At 56.1% G+C, this 23,445-nt stretch overlaps 1 protein-coding gene across 6 annotated transcripts in view; it reads right to left on the bottom strand.

The window, feature by feature from the left end:
* Positions 1-87: 87 nt before the first annotated feature.
* The window catches only part of RUFY3 (RUN and FYVE domain containing 3), a 50,563-nt gene continuing 27,205 nt past the window's right edge, over positions 88-23,445 (bottom strand). For 2 of the 6 annotated variants that reach the window (XM_082050712.1, XM_082050713.1), the window contains exons 4-18: positions 23,344-23,445; positions 22,258-22,381; positions 21,494-21,555; positions 21,097-21,162; positions 20,917-20,986; positions 18,980-19,072; positions 18,419-18,499; positions 17,937-18,104; positions 17,084-17,181; positions 7,384-7,503; positions 5,943-6,045; positions 4,560-4,639; positions 3,106-3,133; positions 2,477-2,551; positions 88-1,548 (exon numbers count right to left, since the gene is read on the bottom strand). In XM_082050712.1, the coding sequence (XP_081906838.1) occupies positions 1,381-1,548; positions 2,477-2,551; positions 3,106-3,133; positions 4,560-4,639; positions 5,943-6,045; positions 7,384-7,503; positions 17,084-17,181; positions 17,937-18,104; positions 18,419-18,499; positions 18,980-19,072; positions 20,917-20,986; positions 21,097-21,162; positions 21,494-21,555; positions 22,258-22,381; positions 23,344-23,445 (1,438 nt within the window). In that variant the 3' untranslated portion in view covers positions 88-1,380. Of the gene's footprint in view, positions 1,549-2,476; positions 2,552-3,105; positions 3,134-4,559; positions 4,640-5,942; positions 6,046-7,383; positions 7,524-14,779; positions 16,089-17,083; positions 17,182-17,936; positions 18,105-18,418; positions 18,500-18,979; positions 19,073-20,916; positions 20,987-21,096; positions 21,163-21,493; positions 21,556-22,257; positions 22,382-23,343 lie in introns of those variants that run through there. The other 4 variants (XM_082050715.1, XM_082050716.1, XM_082050714.1 and 1 more) reach the window with 3 other exon arrangements.

Consider the following 23,445-nt stretch of genomic DNA (forward strand, 5'->3'; position numbering starts at 1 on the left):
TTCCCAATTCCTGCTCTACCTTAAGGGACAGCTGCCAGGAAGTGCAGGTGCTGATTACAAGAGGGGAAAACAAAATCAGAAACCAAGAACTATTTGAAGTTGCCCCCGCAGTGAAGTGCTCTGGCTCCAAAGGGCACCCAGAGGAGCTGGAGAACTCGCGTGTTCTCCCACTAGAACAGAGTAACTCCTGGACAGGCTCTAGCACCAACCACGTACGTAACCACAGCTCTGACACGCTTGGTGATGCGGTTCCAGAAAATCCCCTCAGAGGAATTTAACCACTAACCCCTAATAACATTTGTACAAACCCAAATGCATTTGTCACATATAAATACAGCAGTTTGCTATGGGCTACAAAACATTCCGTGGTCTTGAAGACTGAAGTAGGATTCCAGTGCAAACCAGACCAAACTGGGCCGTGCTGCGTGCCTTACGAGGGAGAAAGCCCTGCTTCTGGAGTCACAATCCTTGAGGTAACAGAACAAACAGTGATGCAGCATCAGCTGCGAAACCGCTTTAAATGGTGTTTCAAATTCAGATTTCAAGGAGGTGGAAAACATTGTGATTGCATCTTGCCTTCCTTTTGATCTAACAACAAAAAGTGAAACACCAGGTTTGCTGAAATGACCTTTTGACGTGTGCAAGGGGGAGCGGTGGGTACCAGAGGCCCTAGACCGTGCGGTGAGGAGGATTTGCTATTTCAGCGCTGGGGAGTCCGGCTGTGGGGCTGGGCCCCCGAGGCACCTCTGTGCCCGGGCAGGGCAGCTCCCCAGGGCTCGCATCCTGCACCCCAAAACCGCCCCCTCCCCACCCGCACGCCCCTGACACGGGAGAACCTTCCCAGCGCTGATTCGGCGATACTGGTCCGCAGAGCAGGGCCGCGGCCGGGGCGCTGAGCCAAAGGCACCGAGTGTTCGCTGGCACCTCACCTGCCCTTCGACGCCGGGCCCTGAGCAGCGCGGCGGAGCCGCATTGTCCGACGCAACGGGAAAGGGGGGATGATGTTTCAAGTGCAGCCAGATGTGAGGATTAAAAAGGCTCCCGTTTTGCTCTCGGAGCCTTTGCTCAGCAGCAGCACGCGGTCACACACGCGGGGACACGGACGCTCCCCGCTGGCACAGACGCCGCAGACACAGCTCGGCTCTCGCGGCGCTGGGGCTGCCGCGCACACCGCGGGGCCGTCACACGGGGTCCCAGAGCAGCTCCCAGACGAGCTCGGTCTGAGCTTTGTACAGGGTTTTTGTACAGGGAAGGCTCGGGCTGCTCTGTTTTAGTTGCACAACACTCAACACCATGAAGCTGCCTCCCCTCTGACCTCCAAAGAACAGAGGCGAGTGTCTTCACGTTCCCCGAATGGCTCCAGAAGCGCCGCCGCTGCAGCTACTTGTCTGCGTGCGGCGCGGCCTGCGCGGGGCTGCCCGCGTACTGCCGCAGGAGCCGCGCGTGGCAGCGGTCGCACACGCGCTCGGGGTTGATGCTGGAGGGGAGGGGCAGCTCGTGCGCCGAACAGGCTCCGCAGAAGACCCCGCCGCAGCTCTTGCAGACGTTCTGAAACACAAAAAGAGATGCTCAAGACAGAAACAACACAAAAGAAATGTTATGTTCTCTCTCATTAACACTCAGTCAATGCAAATACTCTACCGGGCTACAGAAAGATGCTTAAAAACTCGGCTCTTGCCCCCCGTAGGGCCAGCAGTTTGCTCCCGCGCTCAGGCCCAGGCTCTAGCAGCTCCCTGGGCCGGAGCAGAGCAGGGGACGGCTTGTGCTGAGGCAGGTCTGAGTTCCCAGTAAGGAACCACTCAAATGTTCATCCATTCAGTCTAGTTACGCCTCACATTCTGTCGCAAGAGGTGTATGGAGTCTGGCCACACAAATACACTGAACAAGGCTGCCCTGAGAGCTGTATTTAAATGTGTGCATACATTTGGAAATGTATCAATGTTGGATGTAAAACTGGGTGATTTGCTTTGCTTTGAACCCATGTGTTTTCTCAAGGCAAACACGGGGCTGGCAAAGACCAGAACTCCTGCAGCGTTCCCAGGCAGAACAGTCTGCCTGAGGCAGCGCTGTTGCCCAGCACCCTGTGCCGCAACTGCCCTGCAGCCCCTGGAGCTGGACTGGGACACCAGGGAGGAGCAGCCACCACAAACAACAGAAACGAGAAAGAGGCAAGGTGCTCGAGTGTAGAAACAAGTGTTAACCTCTCCTATTCTCTCTTCTGTTTGGTCCCGGAAATAAAAAATCATGTAGCTAAAAAGGCACGAAGCAATAAACCAGTGAAGCCAGAGCAGGCCGGGGAACCCTCAGGTGACCTCCATTTCATACATTTGCCTTAAGGGTAAAGTGGACTTGAGCAAAGGGCTCGTTTCTTTGTCCCAAGTCACCGGTACCAAATCTGTGCCATTTGATAACAAAAATAAGAGGAAACGTCCATCCCCCATACGGCAGAGATGACAACACGAGTCCTTGCGGTTACCTTCTCCTGGCTGCGGCTGCTCTCCTCCCGGCAGAGCTGGCAGACCTCGGCGCTCCCGCGTCCCGACGGCCGCTCCTAAACCCAGGGAAAAGACCAGACGTGGTGGCTCGCACACAGCCATGCTGCAGCTCCGTGCCGCGGCTCCGTGCCGTGGCTCCATGCTGCAGCTCTGTGCTGCGGCTCCATGCTGCAGCTCCATGCTGCGACTCTGCTGCGGCTCCGTGCCGCGGCTCCGTGCCGCGGCTCCCGGGAGCGCACGGCTCCCTGGCGGCTGAGCTCAGCGCTGCGGGGCCAGCAACAGCGCAGGAACTCAGCACTTTTCCGTGGGAAAAGAGCTGACAACTGCAGCAATGCCAGCAGCAGGACCCCCAGGGAGTGCTGCAGCGGCCCGTGGCTGCGGCTCTGCCCATGCTTGGCCAGGGCAGAAAGGACACGCTGGTCAGCTTGATGTGTATGGAAAACCAGAACAAAATAGGGAACAATTGCTGCTACAGCCTCTGCAGACAAATGCCCTCAAAAGCAAAACCCAAAGCACAAACGTCAGGGTACTCGGGCCAAGGAAGGTGCCGCAGCAGCTCCAGAGCTCCTCGGTACCCCTGCAGTTCAAAGCAAGAGAAGACATCACCAACCTGCTCCTCCTGCGTGCTGCTCGGTGACCTGCAAGAGAAGGACACCGTCACTTGGAGCTGGCGCTTCAGCCACCGCCGTGTCTAATAAAAACATCGGGAGTATCAGCAAATGCCCTCATCCTGGTTTTCGAATCCTACCCACAGCGATTTTTGGGTTAGTTCTTTAGAAGGAGGCTGCCCAGCCTGCTCCCGGGAGACGAGGCCTTGGCAGGCTGGGTCGGCCGGCCAGGGACGGGCGGCAGCGGGCGGCGCCGCGGGGACCGGCGGGGACAGGCGGGTGGCGCTGCGGGGACCGGCAGGTGGCGCTGCGGGGACCGGCGGGCGGCGCTGCGGGGACCGGCGGGGACAGGCGGGTGGCGCTGCGGGGACCGGCGGGGACAGGCGGGTGGCGCCGCGGGGACGGGCGGCAGCGGGCGGCGCTGCGGGGACGGGCGGGGACCGGCGGGCGGCGCCGCGGGGACGGGCGGCAGCGGGCGGCGCTGCGGGGACGGGCTGCGCTCCTGGGCACAGGGGAAGAGCAGCAGCAAAACTGGGAAAATGCCTTCAGAAGAGCATGGAAAATGGAGCACGGACACATTCAAGACTATTTAGATAGTGCAAACAGTTTAAAACTAGCTCTAAATGTGTTACTGCAAAACGGTGGAGCCCCGACCATTTCTGCGAGCAGGAACAGCACCACCGCGCTCCAAAGCCTCGCAGATAAGCTGGCAGGCTGGTACTCACGGGCCTGGGCGCTCAAGGTGAACCAGGGCTAAAAGCACCTAATGCCTAGGAGGTTTTTAATACCTGCTAAAGCAGATTTAGTTGAGCCGGTGCTATTCTCGGCCCGCGCTCCGCACGCCGGGCCGGGCGCCGCGTGTGCACAGGGACGGTCAGAGACCGGACGGGCTGTCGCCGCCCCGCTGTCCCGCGCTCACACGGCTCTTCTGCACCGGCAACACCCCGCTTGAAACACGCTGCTGAACTGCACTTTTACACAACCAGCTTCTTGAAATATTATTTCGAGTTCTTTTTCTCCAACAGCTGCTATTTTTGCCCAGAAACCACTATTTTTTATCTCTAAATGCCACTGATCCACCAACCCTTCCCCTTTCCCTCACCAGCAGAGACACCCTCTCTGGAGACAAGTACCCAAGGTCCAGCTCTCCACAGGATTTGGTTTATGAAGGTTCATTAATTAAGGAAACTAGGAAAACAGCAGATTTCTATAGAAACAAGTTGAGAGGTAAAAGGGAGAGAGCGCTTTTCTGATCCAGAGGTGCTGATGGCAAGCAGCACAACCTGCTCATTTCCTTTAGCTACGAAAACGAAGCCAGGAGACCTCAACAAAGGGTGCGAGGTGGAAAATCTTTCTTAGACAGCAAAGTTGAGCTATTCCAAACTTCCCATCAGCAACGAAATTAGAGAAGGGGACAAGGACTTCGAAAGGAGGCATAAAGAAGATTTCCCCGTACCTGTGTGGCAGGACACTGTTTTCCTCTCTTGGCGGCTGCTTCGGTTTAGCATTCTCTTCAGGGTTTTTGAGCTTCCCATCCTGCCAAGAGCAAAACGTCCCCCGGTCAGAGGAGCTGCGGTGACATCCCAGCTTCCTTCACCACCCCGCACGGGCAGCGGCTCCGGCGCCCCGCACGGGCAGCGGCTCCCGCGCCCCACAGCAGCTCCCGCACCCCACAGCAGCTCCCGCGCCCCGCACGGGCAGCGGCTCCCGCACCCCACAGCAGCTCCCGCGCCCCGCACGGGCAGCGGCTCCCGCACCCCACAGCAGCTCCCGCACCCCACAGCAGCTCCCGCACCCCGCACGGGCAGCGGCTCCCGCACGGGCAGCGGCTCCCACACCCCGCACGGGCGGCCGTTGCCGCTGGGCGCACAGCAGCTCTGCTCTGGGACCAGGCCGCTGCTTCAGGCCTTGGGGATTCTCGCTTCCATCGCTGCTGGCCAGCCGCATGGCACCTGGTTCCCCATTCCTTCCACCGATCTGCAGCTGTTCTGCTACGGCAAACCCGACTCTTTGATAAATGAACCATGATGTGTAAATAACCTCTCCGAAATTATGTGGAATATGGGTTAAAGAACCCAAACCACCTGAATTAAGCAGCCCAGGGGAGCCAAGTGAAAGCAGCTCTGAAGTGCAGCAGCACGTGAGAATTCTGAAACAACACCTATTCCTTCCCAGTTCTCATGCTTACACGTTTTGCCTCCAGAACAACTGTTTCACTGCCAGTTCCCAGCAAGAGAGCCCATTTCATTTTACAGAAAAAGCTGTACAGCAGATTTCACTTTCAAAGGCAAATTTACTTCTAAAAAGGGAGCTTCACTTGGGGAATGCGAGTTTTTCTCTCGAGGTGATCACTGAGCTTGGCTGTAAAAAGCACTGAATTCACCAACGCAGCACCAAAGGAACACAAAGTGATGCCTGATGCCCACAAAAGATCATTTGATCTTCCAAGTTTTACTATTTACCTCTTTCAGGAGAATTTCCCTTATTAGGATGCAAAAAGTAAAACGAGCCAGCCTGCTTTTGGCTGTGAGGCGCACGGCACCCGACCCGCACGACGCCCGTTTTGTTAAACTGCCGCAGGAAGAGCGCGGTCGCTGTCGAGGCTCTTGGTCCCCAGCCCGAGCAGGAAAGCCGGCTGCTGCAGGCCAGCTCTGCAACCTGCATGTGAGGCTCAAATAATTAAAGTACCTATTTAGCGAATGTAAAGGATGTTCCAGAGCTCTTTTCAGTGTGGCACATTAAGAGTACGTTATATCTATGGCCTAATAAAGCTCAGGAAAAGTAAACAAGCAAAATGAAACCATATTGAAGCAGCACAGCGAAGACAGAAGTCACTTACCGCTCTCAGCCAGGCCTTGGCGCCTTGTTTGTTCTCTTGGACGCGCTGGTGACCCTGGGACCATCTGTCTCTTTCCCGCTTCAGCTCCAGCTCGAGGTGGCTCCTAGAATGACGAGGTGCAATTGGGAATAAAGGCTTTGGAACACTCGGCACGGAGAGCCAGGGAGCTACCGAATCCTCTCCTCCCCAGAGCAACTGCACCCCCGCTCAGGAGCTGGAAACTGCCCCTCAATAAGTTGTTAAGCCACATTATGTCAGGATGGAAAAGCTAAAAGTTTTTCATCTAATTCCAGCAGCTTTGTGGGAAATTTGTTAACCAAACCTGCAAGTCTTTTACAAACTAACCACGTAGCTATTGAAATGCTTGCCCCGGTGGCCGCGCTAATCCAGCCCCAGTGACGCAGCGCGGGGGCATCTGCGGGAAGGTGCCTTCCCCGCTGCCACCGAGAGCGGCGCCGAGCCCGCCCGGCACTCCGGCCTCGCGCCCGTCTCTGGCAAAAGCCACTCACTGCCTTTGTGGTGGCCTCTAGAACCTTTTTAAAGCAGGAACAAAAGACACGTGCCAGGAGAGCAGGGGCAAAAAGGGGAGGAAAAAAAAAGCATCCATCAGTGCTTCTACACAACTCACTGCAGTGACCTGGCTACAAACAGAAGGCCTGTCCTGCAGAAGGAGAGGTGCCCCTCCATTTGAAGGTAAGAGGGTTTCTCTCTTTTCCTGGCACTGGTAAAGTGATGGCACTGCAGGGAAACTGGGAAGAGCCCTCGCCAAGTCCTCTGCATTGGGCCTCCAGCTTTTTGGTTGTCTCCCAGCAAAACTGACACCATTTCAACTGGAAAAACCAGCAAGATCACAGCACCGTCTGTGTGCCTGACAACCCGGCTCGCCGCCCTGGCTCCTGAGCCCTCCAGCGCTGGCCGCCCGGGCTCCCGGAGCGCAGCCTGACCCGCAGCACGGCCCGGGCACTCCGGGGTCCACCGGCGTCCCCAGCGCCGCCCAGCTCCTGTGACCTCCGACGGGCTGCCACAGGGAGGACCGTGCACAGACGCCCAACAAACCCGGAGGTGCAGAAAGCCTCCTCGGATCTTTCCGCGTTTAGAAAAACATCCTCATGTTCCATTGCCACCCAAGAGATGATCAGCGACCTGTGTCTGAAACTGCTCGGCCACAGAAGGCTGTACTTTCACTGGTGGTCTGAGCTGACCACTCCGTTCTTTTGTATTTTCTTCCAATCCGATTTTTCTAGTTGTAACTTTAAAGACACGCATATTAAAAGATTTGCCATCTCACAAATCATTTCACCTCCACAAAGTCAAGCCTGCCTGGCCTCTAAGAATACTCTTGTCTCTGCGCTCCCAAGCGCTGCTTCCTTCTGTGCTCGCCCTGTTTCTGCGGACAGCAGTCAGAACAGCCCAGAAAGCAGAGCGAGAAGGATTTATTCACCGCTGCCTGGAGAGCTCTTCCACCTGCAGCTGGAGGCTGTTGATTTTGTCCCCGAACTCCTGCTTGAAGAGCCGGTTGTCCTGCTGGGCCAGCTGCCGGTCCTTCTCCGCCTGCCGCAATCTGGATTTGAGCCACATGAACTTGTGATAAAAAACAAAAGCCATGGTGGGGAGGAAGACCGAGTTTAACCAACAAATGAAAAACGCAGTGAAAAGGTAAAGCCAAAACAAGGAATGGTAAAAACAATGGAAACGAGGAAAATATTTTAAAGAAAAGCAAAATGCAGGTGAACCAGGCAGAAGCTCAGATTTTCAATACTTTTTATTCTATTACTACAGTTTACAGCCATTAGATGAAAAACATAAAACATTACTTTTATCCAGATTCGAAGCAAACCTCAAGTACACAGAATTTTAAGTCAAATTGGATTTTAATGTAGGTTACATTTCTGCTTTACACATGTAACTGGAACTTGCGACATAGGTTAGCTACCGTAGTGGGAATCAGTGCACTTCCCAGGCTCAGCTCGGCTCAGGCGCACCGGAGCGCGGCTGCTTGGGCTGACAGCACAATGCGCCAGATCCTTAATTCTGCCTTATTGTAGCGTTACTGTGACAGCAAACAAACCAATCCAGCCTAACCCTAGTTCTACAGGAGGAATCTGGGCAGGGCCAGGGCAGTCAGCCGCTCTCACCGCTGTTTGGATAGCTCCAGGAAAGATTCCCCCTCTTCACTTTTTTCCTCTCCAGGCAGTTCAAATGCGTGTCTAGTTCAAGGCTACTGCAGGTTAATTTCTAGTCTCAAGCTGGGCAGGCTGTGCAGGTCTAACAGGGTCTGCGGGTCTGCTCGCGCGCGCAGCCCGGGGAACAGGCCAAGCGAGGGCCGCGCTGCGGGCGGGACGACGGGGCTGCGCCGCGGCTCCTGCACGCACCCGCTCAGCAACGGGCGCTTGTTCCCCGGCTGTGCCGCACTGCCCACGGAGCACTGCCCACGGAGCACTGCCCCAGGAACACTGCCCCAGGAACACTGCCCCAGGAGCACTGCCCCAGGAACACTGCCCACGGAGCACTGCCCCAGGAGCACTGCCCCAGGAACACTGCCCACGGAACACTGCCCCAGGAACACTGCCCACGGAGCACTGCACCATGAACACTGCCCACGGAGCACTGCCCCAGGAGCACTGCCCACGGAGCACTGCCCCAGGAACACTGCCCACGGAGCACTGCCCCAGGAACACTGCCCACGGAACACTGCCCCAGGAACACTGCCCCAGGAACACTGCCCACGGAGCACTGCCCCAGGAACACTGCCCACGGAACACTGCCCACGGAGCACTGCCCCAGGAACACTGCCCACGGAACACTGCCCACGGAACACTGCCCACGGAACACTGCCCCAGGAGCACTGCCCCAGGAGCACTGCCCCAGGAACACTGCCCCAGGAACACTGCCCACGGAGCACTGCCCACGGAGCACTGCCCACGGAGCACTGCCCCAGGAACACTGCCCCACGGAGCACTGCCCCAGGAACACTGCCCCAGGAACACTGCCCCAGGAACACTGCCCACGGAACACTGCCCACGGAACACTGCCCACGGAGCACTGCCCACGGAGCACTGCCCCAGGAACACTGCCCCAGGAACACTGCCCACGGAGCACTGCCCACGGAGCACTGCCCCAGGAGCACTGCCCCAGGAACACTGCCCACGGAACACTGCCCCAGGAACACTGCCCCAGGAACACTGCCCACGGAGCACTGCCCACGGAACACTGCCCCAGGAGCACTGCCCACGGAACACTGCCCACGGAGCACTGCCCCAGGAACACTGCCCCAGGAGCACTGCCCACGGAACACTGCCCACGGAGCACTGCCCACGGAGCACTGCCCCAGGAGCACTGCCCCAGGAGCACTGCCCCAGGAGCACTGCCCACGGAACACTGCCCCAGGAACACTGCCCCAGGAGCACTGCCCACGGAACACTGCCCACGGAGCACTGCCCACGGAACACTGCCCACGGAACACTGCCCACGGAACACTGCCCCAGGAACACTGCCCCAGGAACACTGCCCACGGAGCACTGCCCACGGAGCACTGCCCACGGAACACTGCCCCAGGAACACTGCCCACGGAGCACTGCACCATGAACACTGCCCACGGAGCACTGCCCCAGGAGCACTGCCCACGGAACACTGCCCACGGAGCACTGCCCCAGGAACACTGCCCACGGAGCACTGCCCCAGGAACACTGCCCACGGAACACTGCCCCAGGAACACTGCCCACGGAGCACTGCACCATGAACACTGCCCACGGAGCACTGCCCCAGGAGCACTGCCCACGGAACACTGCCCACGGAGCACTGCCCACGGAACACTGCCCCAGGAACACTGCCCACGGAGCACTGCCCCAGGAACACTGCCCACGGAACACTGCCCCAGGAACACTGCCCCAGGAACACTGCCCACGGAGCACTGCCCCAGGAACACTGCCCACGGAACACTGCCCACGGAGCACTGCCCCAGGAACACTGCCCACGGAACACTGCCCACGGAACACTGCCCCAGGAGCACTGCCCCAGGAGCACTGCCCCAGGAACACTGCCCCAGGAACACTGCCCACGGAGCACTGCCCACGGAGCACTGCCCACGGAGCACTGCCCCAGGAACACTGCCCCACGGAGCACTGCCCCAGGAACACTGCCCCAGGAACACTGCCCCAGGAACACTGCCCACGGAACACTGCCCACGGAACACTGCCCACGGAACACTGCCCACGGAGCACTGCCCACGGAGCACTGCCCACGGAGCACTGCCCCAGGAACACTGCCCCAGGAACACTGCCCACGGAGCACTGCCCACGGAGCACTGCCCCAGGAACACTGCCCACGGAACACTGCCCCAGGAACACTGCCCCAGGAACACTGCCCACGGAGCACTGCCCCAGGAACACTGCCCCAGGAGCACTGCCCACGGAACACTGCCCCAGGAACACTGCCCCAGGAACACTGCCCACGGAACACTGCCCCAGGAACACTGCCCCAGGAGCACTGCCCACGGAACACTGCCCACGGAGCACTGCCCACGGAACACTGCCCACGGAACACTGCCCACGGAACACTGCCCCAGGAACACTGCCCCAGGAACACTGCCCACGGAGCACTGCCCACGGAGCACTGCCCACGGAACACTGCCCCAGGAACACTGCCCACGGAGCACTGCACCATGAACACTGCCCACGGAGCACTGCCCCAGGAGCACTGCCCACGGAACACTGCCCACGGAGCACTGCCCCAGGAACACTGCCCACGGAGCACTGCCCCAGGAACACTGCCCACGGAACACTGCCCCAGGAACACTGCCCACGGAGCACTGCACCATGAACACTGCCCACGGAGCACTGCCCCAGGAGCACTGCCCACGGAACACTGCCCACGGAGCACTGCCCACGGAACACTGCCCCAGGAACACTGCCCACGGAGCACTGCCCCAGGAACACTGCCCACGGAACACTGCCCCAGGAACACTGCCCCAGGAACACTGCCCACGGAGCACTGCCCCAGGAACACTGCCCACGGAACACTGCCCACGGAGCACTGCCCCAGGAACACTGCCCACGGAACACTGCCCACGGAACACTGCCCCAGGAGCACTGCCCCAGGAGCACTGCCCCAGGAACACTGCCCCAGGAACACTGCCCACGGAGCACTGCCCACGGAGCACTGCCCACGGAGCACTGCCCCAGGAACACTGCCCCACGGAGCACTGCCCCAGGAACACTGCCCCAGGAACACTGCCCCAGGAACACTGCCCACGGAACACTGCCCACGGAACACTGCCCACGGAACACTGCCCACGGAGCACTGCCCACGGAGCACTGCCCACGGAGCACTGCCCCAGGAACACTGCCCCAGGAACACTGCCCACGGAGCACTGCCCACGGAGCACTGCCCCAGGAACACTGCCCACGGAGCACTGCCCCAGGAACACTGCCCCAGGAACACTGCCCACGGAGCACTGCCCACGGAACACTGCCCCAGGAGCACTGCCCACGGAACACTGCCCACGGAGCACTGCCCCAGGAACACTGCCCCAGGAGCACTGCCCACGGAACACTGCCCACGGAGCACTGCCCACGGAGCACTGCCCCAGGAGCACTGCCCACGGAGCACTGCCCCAGGAGCACTGCCCACGGAACACTGCCCCAGGAACACTGCCCCAGGAGCACTGCCCACGGAACACTGCCCACGGAACACTGCCCCAGGAACACTGCCCCAGGAACACTGCCCACGGAGCACTGCCCCAGGAACACTGCCCCAGGAGCACTGCCCACGGAACACTGCCCACGGAGCACTGCCCACGGAGCACTGCCCACGGAACACTGCCCCAGGAACACTGCCCCAGGAACACTGCCCACGGAACACTGCCCCAGGAACACTGCCCCAGGAACACTGCCCACGGAACACTGCCCACGGAACACTGCCCCAGGAACACTGCCCCAGGAACACTGCCCACGGAGCACTGCCCCAGGAACACTGCCCCAGGAACACTGCCCACGGAACACTGCCCCAGGAACACTGCCCACGGAGCACTGCCCACGGAACACTGCCCCAGGAACACTGCCCACGGAACACTGCCCCAGGAACACTGCCCCAGGAGCACTGCCCACGGAGCACTGCCCCAGGAGCACTGCCCCAGGAACACTGCCCCAGGAGCACTGCCCCAGGAGCACTGCCCCAGGAGCACTGCCCCAGGAACACTGCCCCAGGAGCACTGCCCACGGAGCACTGCCCCAGGAACACTGCCCACGGAGCACTGCCCCAGGAGCACTGCCCACGGAGCACTGCACCAGGAACACTGCCCCAGGAACACTGCCCCAGGAACACTGCCCCAGGAACACTGCCCCAGGAGCACTGCCCCAGGAACACTGCCCACGGAGCACTGCCCCAGGAGCACTGCCCCAGGAGCACTGCCCACGGAGCACTGCCCACGGAACACTGCCCACGGAACACTGCCCCAGGAACACTGCCCCAGGAACACTGCCCCAGGAGCACTGCCCACGGAACACTGCCCACGGAGCACTGCCCACGGAACACTGCCCACGGAACACTGCCCCAGGAACACTGCCCCAGGAACACTGCCCACGGAGCACTGCCCCAGGAACACTGCCCCAGGAACACTGCCCACGGAACACTGCCCCAGGAACACTGCCCCAGGAACACTGCCCCAGGAACACTGCCCCAGGAACACTGCCCCAGGAACACTGCCCACGGAGCACTGCCCACGGAGCACTGCCCCAGGAACACTGCCCACGGAGCACTGCCCCAGGAACACTGCCCCAGGAACACTGCCCACGGAACACTGCCCCAGGAACACTGCCCACGGAGCACTGCCCACGGAACACTGCCCCAGGAACACTGCCCACGGAACACTGCCCCAGGAGCACTGCCCCAGGAGCACTGCCCACGGAGCACTGCCCCAGGAGCACTGCCCCAGGAACACTGCCCCAGGAGCACTGCCCCAGGAGCACTGCCCCAGGAACACTGCCCCAGGAGCACTGCCCCAGGAGCACTGCCCACGGAGCACTGCCCCAGGAACACTGCCCACGGAACACTGCCCCAGGAACACTGCCCCAGGAGCACTGCCCCAGGAACACTGCCCACGGAGCACTGCCCCAGGAACACTGCCCCAGGAACACTGCCCCAGGAGCACTGCCCCAGGAACACTGCCCCAGGAGCACTGCCCCAGGAACACTGCCCCAGGAACACTGCCCCAGGAACACTGCCCACGGAACACTGCCCCAGGAACACTGCCCCAGGAACACTGCCCACGGAGCACTGCCCACGGAGCACTGCCCACGGAGCACTGCCCACGGAGCACTGCCCCAGGAACACTGCCCCAGGAACACTGCCCCAGGAACACTGCCCACGGAGCACTGCCCACGGAACACTGCCCCAGGAACACTGCCCACGGAACACTGCCCCAGGAACACTGCCCCAGGAGCACTGCCCACGGAGCACTGCCCCAGGAGCACTGCCCCAGGAACACTGCCCCAGGAGCACTGCCCCAGGAGCACTGCCCCAGGAACACTGCCCCAGGAACACTGCCCACGGAGCACTGCCCCAGGAACACTGCCCCAGGAGCACTGCCCCAGGAGCACTGCCCCAGGAACACTGCCCCAGGAACACTGCCCCAGGAACACTGCCCCACGGAGCACTGCCCACGGAGCACTGCCCCAGGAACACTGCCCCAGGAGCACTGCCCACGGAACACTGCCCCAGGAACACTGCCCCAGGAGCACTGCCCACGGAACACTGCCCCAGGAACACTGCCCACGGAGCACTGCCCCAGGAGCACTGCCCACGGAACACTGCCCCAGGAACACTGCCCCAGGAACACTGCCCACGGAGCACTGCCCCAGGAACACTGCCCCAGGAACACTGCCCACGGAACACTGCCCCAGGAACACTGCCCCAGGAACACTGCCCACGGAACACTGCCCCAGGAACACTGCCCCAGGAACACTGCCCCAGGAACACTGCCCACGGAGCACTGCCCACGGAGCACTGCCCCAGGAACACTGCCCACGGAGCACTGCCCCAGGAACACTGCCCCAGGAACACTGCCCCAGGAACACTGCCCACGGAACACTGCCCCAGGAACACTGCCCACGGAGCACTGCCCACGGAACACTGCCCCAGGAACACTGCCCACGGAACACTGCCCCAGGAACACTGCCCCAGGAGCACTGCCCACGGAGCACTGCCCCAGGAGCACTGCCCCAGGAACACTGCCCCAGGAGCACTGCCCCAGGAGCACTGCCCCAGGAGCACTGCCCCAGGAACACTGCCCCAGGAGCACTGCCCACGGAGCACTGCCCCAGGAACACTGCCCCAGGAGCACTGCCCCAGGAGCACTGCCCCAGGAGCACTGCCCCAGGAACACTGCCCCAGGAGCACTGCCCACGGAGCACTGCCCCAGGAACACTGCCCCAGGAGCACTGCCCCAGGAGCACTGCCCCAGGAGCACTGCCCACGGAGAACTGCCCACGGAGAACTGCCCCAGGAACACTGCCCCAGGAGCACTGCCCACGGAGCACTGCCCCAGGAACACTGCCCCAGGAGCACTGCCCCAGGAGCACTGCCCACGGAGAACTGCCCACGGAGCACTGCCCCAGGAACACTGCCCACGGAACACTGCCCCAGGAACACTGCCCCAGGAGCACTGCCCCAGGAACACTGCCCACGGAGCACTGCCCCAGGAACACTGCCCCAGGAGCACTGCCCCAGGAACACTGCCCCAGGAGCACTGCCCCAGGAACACTGCCCCAGGAACACTGCCCCAGGAACACTGCCCCAGGAACACTGCCCCAGGAACACTGCCCCACAGGACCAAGGGGGAACTGGCACCGAAGAACTTTTACAGGCATCTCACCAGAGCAGAAAGCCCCTTCGTCAACACAGAAAATCCCCAAAACCCGTCTTTCTCAAAAGAATAAAAATCATCTCTAGGATGCCTTACAACCTGAAGCCTGTAACCGGCCAGCACGGGGAACTTCTGCGGCCACAGGGAAGAGCATGTTAGTTTACAATAGTCCAAGCTACAGTCACATAGAGTTTGCACTGGGGTGTTAAACTGATGATGGTTTTTTCTATGCAGAGCTGTTTCCAAGCTCTGTCTGTTCTTTCATTAGCAAATTCCATTTGCATTGCGCAACAGAAACAAGCGAATTTAAAAACTTATAGTAAAAGGCAAGTCTTCCTTTTAAACCACTAACTACTGAGACAAGAAGTGGTCGAGTACCAAATTACCATTTCCACTCCCCACCGCTGCGCATTTGGTTCCTTTCTTCTGTTATTTCTTTTCTTTCTTCTAAACACTGGAGTATAAAGATGGGATTGTTTTTTGTGACATGTTTAACTTGCCTTTCCAGGAAGAGCAGAGACCTCCCGAGCGCCCTCCTCAGCCTCCCTGGGGGCGCGAGCACCGCCCGGAGGGCTCACGGCAGAGGGAGAGGGCAAAGCAAAGAGCAGGGGGTCTCCAGGGCACGCACCACGCTACCTAAGACACCTACCTAGCTACCAACCCGGGACACGCGGGCTCAGGGACAGGGCGAGCGCCAGCCCGTCACCAAGGCAAACCGCAGCAAGCGGGCTCGGCACAGAGCGGCACAGACCTCGGCGGGAACGGCTCGGGGCACAACACAACTACTTCCAACAACTTCTGGGACATGTTTTTCATCTACTTCACAAAAAGGGTAAACACAGAAAACGAGTTGACTTTCAGAGCTGGGCCAACGCGACACGGCTGGCTCGAGCGCCGCGGCTGGCACCCCCAGCGCCGAGCCCCGCGCGGCGCCCGCCGCACGGAGCCACCGCTCCGCTCCCTGCGCCCTCCTGGAGTGCTCGTTGGCCAGCTCACCGGTACCTCAACACACTTTAAAGGGCAAAGTTAGGGACTTTTATACCCGACTCTAAATCTCTGAAGAAAAACTCACTGATTTTAAAAATTCAGCAAATTCCAAATCAACTTTAGGTGACAATTAACATTTTAATGGTTGCTTTTAGCAATTCTCAAGTTCTCCCCTCATAAATGAGTTCTGATGTCAGAGCCGTGAGGTGACCCGACATAAAAATGTCTAATGATGCTTCTGGATCAGTTTGTTTGCTGCACTGTTTAAGGTTTTTGCCTGTTTCACCAAATCCTTTTCACTGTATAAGTAAGTCAGAATGAGGATGAGGAGGAAACGGAAAAATAAGAACAGCAAGAGAAAAAGAGCAAATCAATTAGCTGAATAGATATCATAAAACATTTCCAAATACACATTTTGACACACAGAATGACCCATTTTACCAAGAATCACTCTCAATATAAACCCTAAGATGGTGTTAGTGCAGTGCACTGCCATTTCCATTCAATAAGCTATAGACAATAGCCGTTGCCGAGACCTGCGCTCTGCCCTGGTTTGCCCAGAGCTGGCACCACAGCCCAGGTGATTCAAAGGGCCTCAAGTTCTGAACCTCTGGCCAAACCTCGGCAAGGCCGGCTCTGAGAGCAGAGCGAGGGGAAAGGAAACACGCTCCTCCTCGAGTGCCCCTGACCCGGCTGCTGGGAGCCCTCCCAGCTTCATGGGGTCAGCAACACAGGAGCAACGCCAGCATGGAGCTTGTCCCCGTCCAAAGGGACATCAAACCTCTGGGCTGTCTTTGAGAGCTTCTCACGGCAGCCGGGCTGCCCTCTCACCTTCCTCTCTTTGCTCTCATGGGAGGAATTTGTGTTCTCTTCTCCCCAAGCTCGCCCTCCTCAGGAAGCACAAGGCTCAGACCACCTGGCCGTTCATGAGGAGAATGGCTCGCTGTGGGGTACTTTTCCAAACAGTACCAAGAGCTCTGAACAGCCACAGCTCCCTCTGGAACGCTGGCACTGACAGGCAAGCACTTCCCAAGCTCACGTTTTGATCAGCGCCACCACCGACAGTAACTGACGCGGACTGACCGGCCTCAACAGACCAAGCCGCTCTGTTCCTTACTGTTCCTGTTCCCCTTCTCCGATGGACGCACACAAACTCTTCTCCTGAGCACACAAACCCTCTCCCAGCACCTCACACCACGAGTGCTGTCCTCACCCAGCTCTGCTCCCTTCGCGTCAGCCAACAGTATCGCCACAAAACACACGACGTGCTTATTGTAAAAGGTTCTTCCTTTACCTTTGTTCGAGCTGTTTGATGGTGGCAGCCATCTGATTTGTTTTTTCTTCCAAACGGCTGTTTAATTCGCTCTTCTGTTTCACTCCCATGTCTGAACTCTGGAAAAAGGAGCATTGTGGGTTTTTTAAGTAGCAGGAAAACCAAAATAAGCCACGGTAAATCATGTGGCGCATGAAATGAAAGGGGCAGAAGCCAAAGAAACAAGAGGAGCTCAAAAAGCAAACGCTGGGTTGATATTGCAAGGACAAGCATCTTGCCCTATGGGTGTAGGCTACGTATATAACCCACAGAAGGGCAATTCCATAATCAAAGAAGCTTCCGTGTAATACACACTAATGCAGTACCTGCTCATGTCACTCAACTGTTTTGCACAGAACGACTGGCTCAGAGAGAGCAGGAGCAACTTTTTCCTGCTCTAGAATTTATTTCAGTATTTATTTCTGAGAATTCTGTGTTGCTGTTGTCGTGTTGTTGCCGTTACAGTCTGCTTTTGTCAATCACAGAGTAAGTCATTACACTGTATTCATCAACACTAGATCGTACTGGAACAGGACCTGCCATGGCTGTTTTTATAGCACAAAAAACCCACACACGGCACGAAACAGATGATGCTTTCCCGGTCAAACATACACATTTTTGGATCATCAAGAGTCAGAATCAGCTACATTTTCCTTTAATCCCCAACAAGTTCCAATTGTTCAAGTACCAGATTTCTTGCAGAAAGACAGAAGTGTGGTATATAACCTGTATGCCTTCCAGACCTAGCGCCTTTGAAATAGATATGAGAAAAAAAAGAACAAGCTCTACCATTTTTACATGGAATTCACTGCATTCGATTTAATTATTTCCCTACCTGCAGCTTAAAGGACAGTTCATGCTTTAGGGCCCTGAGATCATCCAGCTGCTGCCTGAGCGCCACCAGCGCATCCTGCTTCTCACAGACGTCCTTCTCCAGCATCTTCATGGCCAGCTCCATCTCCTGCCGCATCCCGATCTGCACCTCCAGCTCCTTCTCCACGTCCTGGAACACAGGGCCGGGCGGCATGACGGGGCAGCTTTCCTCACCCCGGGAGAGACCGCACTGAATCGCAGCTCGGGGCTGACATCCTCACGCCACGGGGGCTCATCACGCCCACACGCGCCACGGCACCGCCCGTGTGAGAAACAGCCCTCGGACTGATCAGCGGGGCCACAGAGGTCACATCGCTGCTGCCAGGGTGGCCTGGGACCCGGCTGAAGCAGGCAGGAATGACAACAATCCCCGCCAAACATCTGACATGGAGTCACCACGTGAAAAAGCCCTTTGTAGGGAGCCCAAGCCCCCATTGTGCTCACCAGTCGCAGCTGAGTCTCCTCCTTTAACTGTTTTCGTGCCTCCGTCAGGGCTTGTCCATCAGCAGTTCTGTCTTTAGTGACCTAAGTTAATGAAGACATCCAATTAACTTGTCATATATACGATTAACCCTCGCATTCACTGATTAACTGCTTTTCCCACCACCTTGAAAACAAGCTTATACTAAAAACAGATTGTCTGTCAGTTCTTAGCACTTCTGTTAAATCAGTAAAAAAAATGGTAGATGCTGCCCCTTGATTTCCAAAGGCAGCAACTGTTTCAGGCCAAAAAAGCACAACTGCTACTTCCAATTCTTCCTGCCCCGCTCAGGATAGCTCCTCAAGCCGTGGGCACGGCGCGGGAGCCCGCGGCTCCGCAGCCCACGCTCAGCCAGCGCGGCCAGGCCCGGTGCCACCGCTGCCGAGGCTGCGCCGGGAGCCGCGCCGGGCGCCGCTCGGCTACCGCGGGTTTTGTCCTAGATACACACGGAAATCAAGGCTCTTTGAAACAGCTGCTTCTTAGCCAGCTTTGGGCTGCAGCCGTAACTGTTCACACACACCAACCTTACGATTGGACTCCAAGATGTAAGAACTTTCTTCTTTAACCCGTTCCATCTCTTCCTGCAGTGTAATAATCCTGTTGTTCGCAACAGCAAGCTGTGAACAAAACAGAACAACAGGAACACATCAAACACATACTTGACCTCTTTTTTTCCCCTCTAGACACATTTTCTGGACTCATTTTTTTTCTACCTTCCAAGGGAGAAAAAAATATTTGGCCTGACAGAAGACAACTGAGTCTCCACCACAGAGAGCCCATCCGAAAACACATCGGTTAGTGCCAGTGCAATGGATTTCCAACACTGGCTAAATAAGAGCCTCCCCAACCTATTCCAGGTCCTGCCTTTCAGCAAAGTTATTGACTGCTTTGGGTCAGCAACAGGAATCCTCTCTCCATTCCTCCTCCCTTGCCAGAGACGACAAAAAGGAAAAACCCAAGAGAACCTGACAGCTACGCTGACTTCTAGCAACGGAATTAAACTACCAGAGAATAAATACTTGTATGGGTTTCTAAATCTGCAGCAGTTTGGGTGCAGCGCTAGGCAGAGCACCTGGGCCGGAGGATGCTCCAGCTTTTGGGCAGCAGAAGCGCCTCCGGCTGTGCCACCACAGCTCACACAGGCCTGGCACGCAAGAAAAGCCCAGTGACATTCCAAGAGATCAATGTCATTAAGTGACAAACCCAAGGAGAAACTATCCGATAAAAGTGCAAGTCTTGGGTACAGCTCAAGTCAAATACATAAACTGATGTGACAAGTGATGCAGTTTGTTAAGCACACCCCGTGAGTAGTGCTGCTCGGCACAGCGTGTTCCAGCGTCGCTCACATTCTTACTCTGAACAGTCTGCGGACTCCACTAAGACACAAGCAAGGAAATTATTAAAAATATCAAAAACCACTTCAGCCGACATTTGCCGTTAATCTCAGGCGTACCACGCCTAATGGACACAGCACTCGCTCTGCGGGTAACACATCAAGAGCCACGTATCGCAGCACCGGCAAAGGGAGCCTCCACTGCAGACCACCCCTTAAAAACTAATAAATAACTAAAATCCAAAAGCCATGTCTCAACCCTTAACTGCGAGAGTGGATACACTCATTTCCACCGCCACAGCTTCTCATCGTTTGGAATACTGGTGCTATGTCCAGTAAGCAGACGCACAGACCTCCTTAACGAGGGTCAACAAGGAACAGAGAGGCTCTATTCCATACTTCGCTGCAGGAGCACTGAGACATCCCACTCAAAACCATCCTGCTGAGTGACACGGGTACAGCAATAGCGTAAAACCGCCAGGATGAGACCTACTGTCAGCCCATTTGTCAGGCTACTGACGGGAAAGATTTTATGGCATTGACACCATTCCTGATGAGCTGTGAGACCAGCTTCACCACACCAGCTACACCTGTGACTCACGTACCAACCACCTCTCACACTCCGATGCAATGAAGTTTTATCTATAAGGACAGTTTTTTTCTTTCTTTCTTGCAAATTGTGACAGGCTAGAGAAAAAGTTACTGAAACACCTCAGTTATTATCTTTATACTGTAAACTTCTGCACCTGTCTTAATGAACAGACACATACAAATTTCTTTGTCGCGTCTGGATGTCTCATAACCCACATCAGCTGTACCGCATTCAAAACCACATCCACCATTCAGTTTATTCTTCAACATTTTCCAAAAAATGGGAAAGCATGTGAAGGTTCCAACAGGATTGAGCGTGTTCATCTGCTTTTGGTTTTTAAGCAAAACATGTAGTTGTTTTTCCACCTCGTGCTTAGTAGCAACACCCAGTGTAATTCCGTGGCAGTTCAGTTGTTCCAGTTCCTTCATTAATCAGTCATTATGTACACCAGAATTCTGAGATTACCTCCTCCCTTACCTTTTTAATCCCCCATTTCCAAAAGGCCAAAACAGGAGATGGTTTTCTATCACACTCACCTCCTCGGTCAGTTTAGTGTTGGATTTCTCCAGGGCATCCACCTTGGCCTGCAGGTTGTTCACTGTAGCACTGTTCAAGAAAAACAAACGAACCAACCAACCAGTAATTCCGTCTCTTTTGAAAGCCTGTTTTCTACTTTGCTATACTATATAATAGAGAAAAAATACATCACGTCTTACCTTAAGTGTCTATTCAGTTCTTCTACGTAGTTCTTCTGGTCCAAGATAGCGGTGATCTGACCGTCGCTGTGAAAGAGACGCGCGGCTCAGCCTGTGCCACACGGGGCGCAGGGCCGGGCGCAGCCCGCGCCCCACGGAGCTGCTGCCAGCGACTCGGAACAGGCAGCTACCGCATCCGCCGCATCACCGCCCAGTGTTTTGTAACACACGGGACAGGACGATTCAGGCAGACAGCAGTTCTGTGAGCACAGTGGTATTTGGTTTTGCACCACATTTATAGTCAAGAAGAGTCACCTCACTGAATTTCACTCTAAACAGCTTTTCAATGAAAAATGTAACTTGAAATACTTGAATACAAGTGACAGATGAGAAGCAGGCCAGCTGTGCCTGTGCTTACCCTTCACTGCCTTTCGTGCTGTTCCCATCTTTCAAATACATTGAGAAATCAATAACTCCAACCTAGAAAAGAAAAACTTTCATTTTACACTGAACACTTTTCCTGAGACTAAACACTGTCCTTAGCCATCAAAATTTAGAGTAATTCAGTTAAAACATCAGTACACGTTGTATTATAGCAAGGATTCATTATACCAGCAATCTATCCAAAGTTAATGAAACCTCGGCTTATTTCAAGCAAATATATACTAGGATAAGCAGCACGTTGGCATGCGGGTCCTGGGACACAAGGACAAAACGTTCCCGTCATCATGACTGCACATACACTCCTGCAAGCTGGAATTTAAGTGCACGCAGGTTCGCTTTCTCCTGTTAAACAGCTACAATGATCTCATCACGCAGCGTGAGGGAATTCTCAATTCTGCCATTTTGGCTCAGATCTTCCCCACTGTCACCTCCTTTTTCATCTGTGCTGTTTTGCTCCCCAGTGAGCTGCACGCAGACCACGGCCAAGAGAAAACCAAACTCCCCTGTCTCTGAGCTCAGCCCCGCCAGCTGACGGCTGGACCTGACGACCTCAAGTGCCTTTTCCAACCTAAATGAGCCTATGACTCTAACCAAAGAACACAATCACAGTAAGAAGCTTGTGTTAGTCTTCCATTACACATAGTGACAAGCTTCAATCTCAGTTGGTCCAAGTCCTCTACAATGGAAAATTGTGCAAATTTAAACAAGCCAAAAAAACATGAACTGAACACCCAGTACCTGCGAGTCCAGGTCTTCTCCTTTCATGCAGAAGTTTGCGTCAATGACGTTCAAACCCACCAGGAGCCCAGCAATGATGGCACCTTCTTCTTCCATCATCAGGGCATTAGGCTCATAAAATTCACTGCAGGACGCGTGGCAAGAGAAGACAAGTGTTGCATCGTTACAAGTCAGCTGAAATGATGCCAACCAGCACAAGACCCCTGCTATTGCATACGACAATATAGCGTACGTGCAGCCTTAACAAAACCCCAGGCAGTGGCACATAGTCCACACAGAAATGTACCCCTATGTACCACATACGTCCTCCTGCTCTGACTGAACACACCCCTCTCAGCGCACTAGGACTTGAGGTGAGGCAAGGACCCGATAAACAGGAGACCTGATCCCTCAGCTGGGGAAAGGTGACAGAAAATGAGCACGATTTTCTAGTAATGCAACAGCACAGAGGAGACTTAAGACTGAGGCTTAATATCAGAGTTTCATAAGTAGTATACTTGTACATATACTATACATATACTATTTTACATCATCCTGCAAACGCAAGCTACCAGTGGACAACACCAGGCTCTCCTTTCTAACCCCTGTCAGCTGTGCACTTGCATGGACAGCCAACAAAAACCAACGCAGTTATTAAACTGCTTTACACAGAAATAGAGACTTTCAATTAAACGACAAAACAATTGCTATTTTATGCGTGGGCACAGATACAGAGATGTGAAATGACTTGTTCCAGGTCAGGCAGTAACGAAGTGACAAGGTCAGAGATAAATCCAGGGCCAAGACCTTGCAGACAGAGAACGTTGTAACGCTTCTGTACAAACACTTCACCAAATCACCCCTGGGGAACCAAATCTGTGTTATTCTAATGGCTACTTGAGACAATGAAAGTGGAGAAATAACTTCTGAATCAAGAAAGAACACTAAGACCTTTGAATCCCTCCGAGGAAGCTCTGCATTTCATAACTACTACCATTTCTCAAGAAAAGTACACACATACTTTATCATTCGCGTGTAAACGAGCACAGAAATCTTACCAGAGGGCAGAAGTGCCCCTGAGCTAATCCAAGAGAGCACGGTGCTCACCTGAGAAGATCCTTTCTGTTAATCAAGGCTTTCATGTACTCCGAGAGCTTCTTCTGCATCAGCGCCAGGCGCAGCCACGCTCGCCCTCTGCCCACGGGGGTC

Source organism: Streptopelia decaocto (assembly GCF_964273445.1).
Source record: "Streptopelia decaocto genome assembly, chromosome: 4".
In the NCBI taxonomy this organism is placed as follows: Eukaryota; Metazoa; Chordata; class Aves; order Columbiformes; family Columbidae; genus Streptopelia; species Streptopelia decaocto.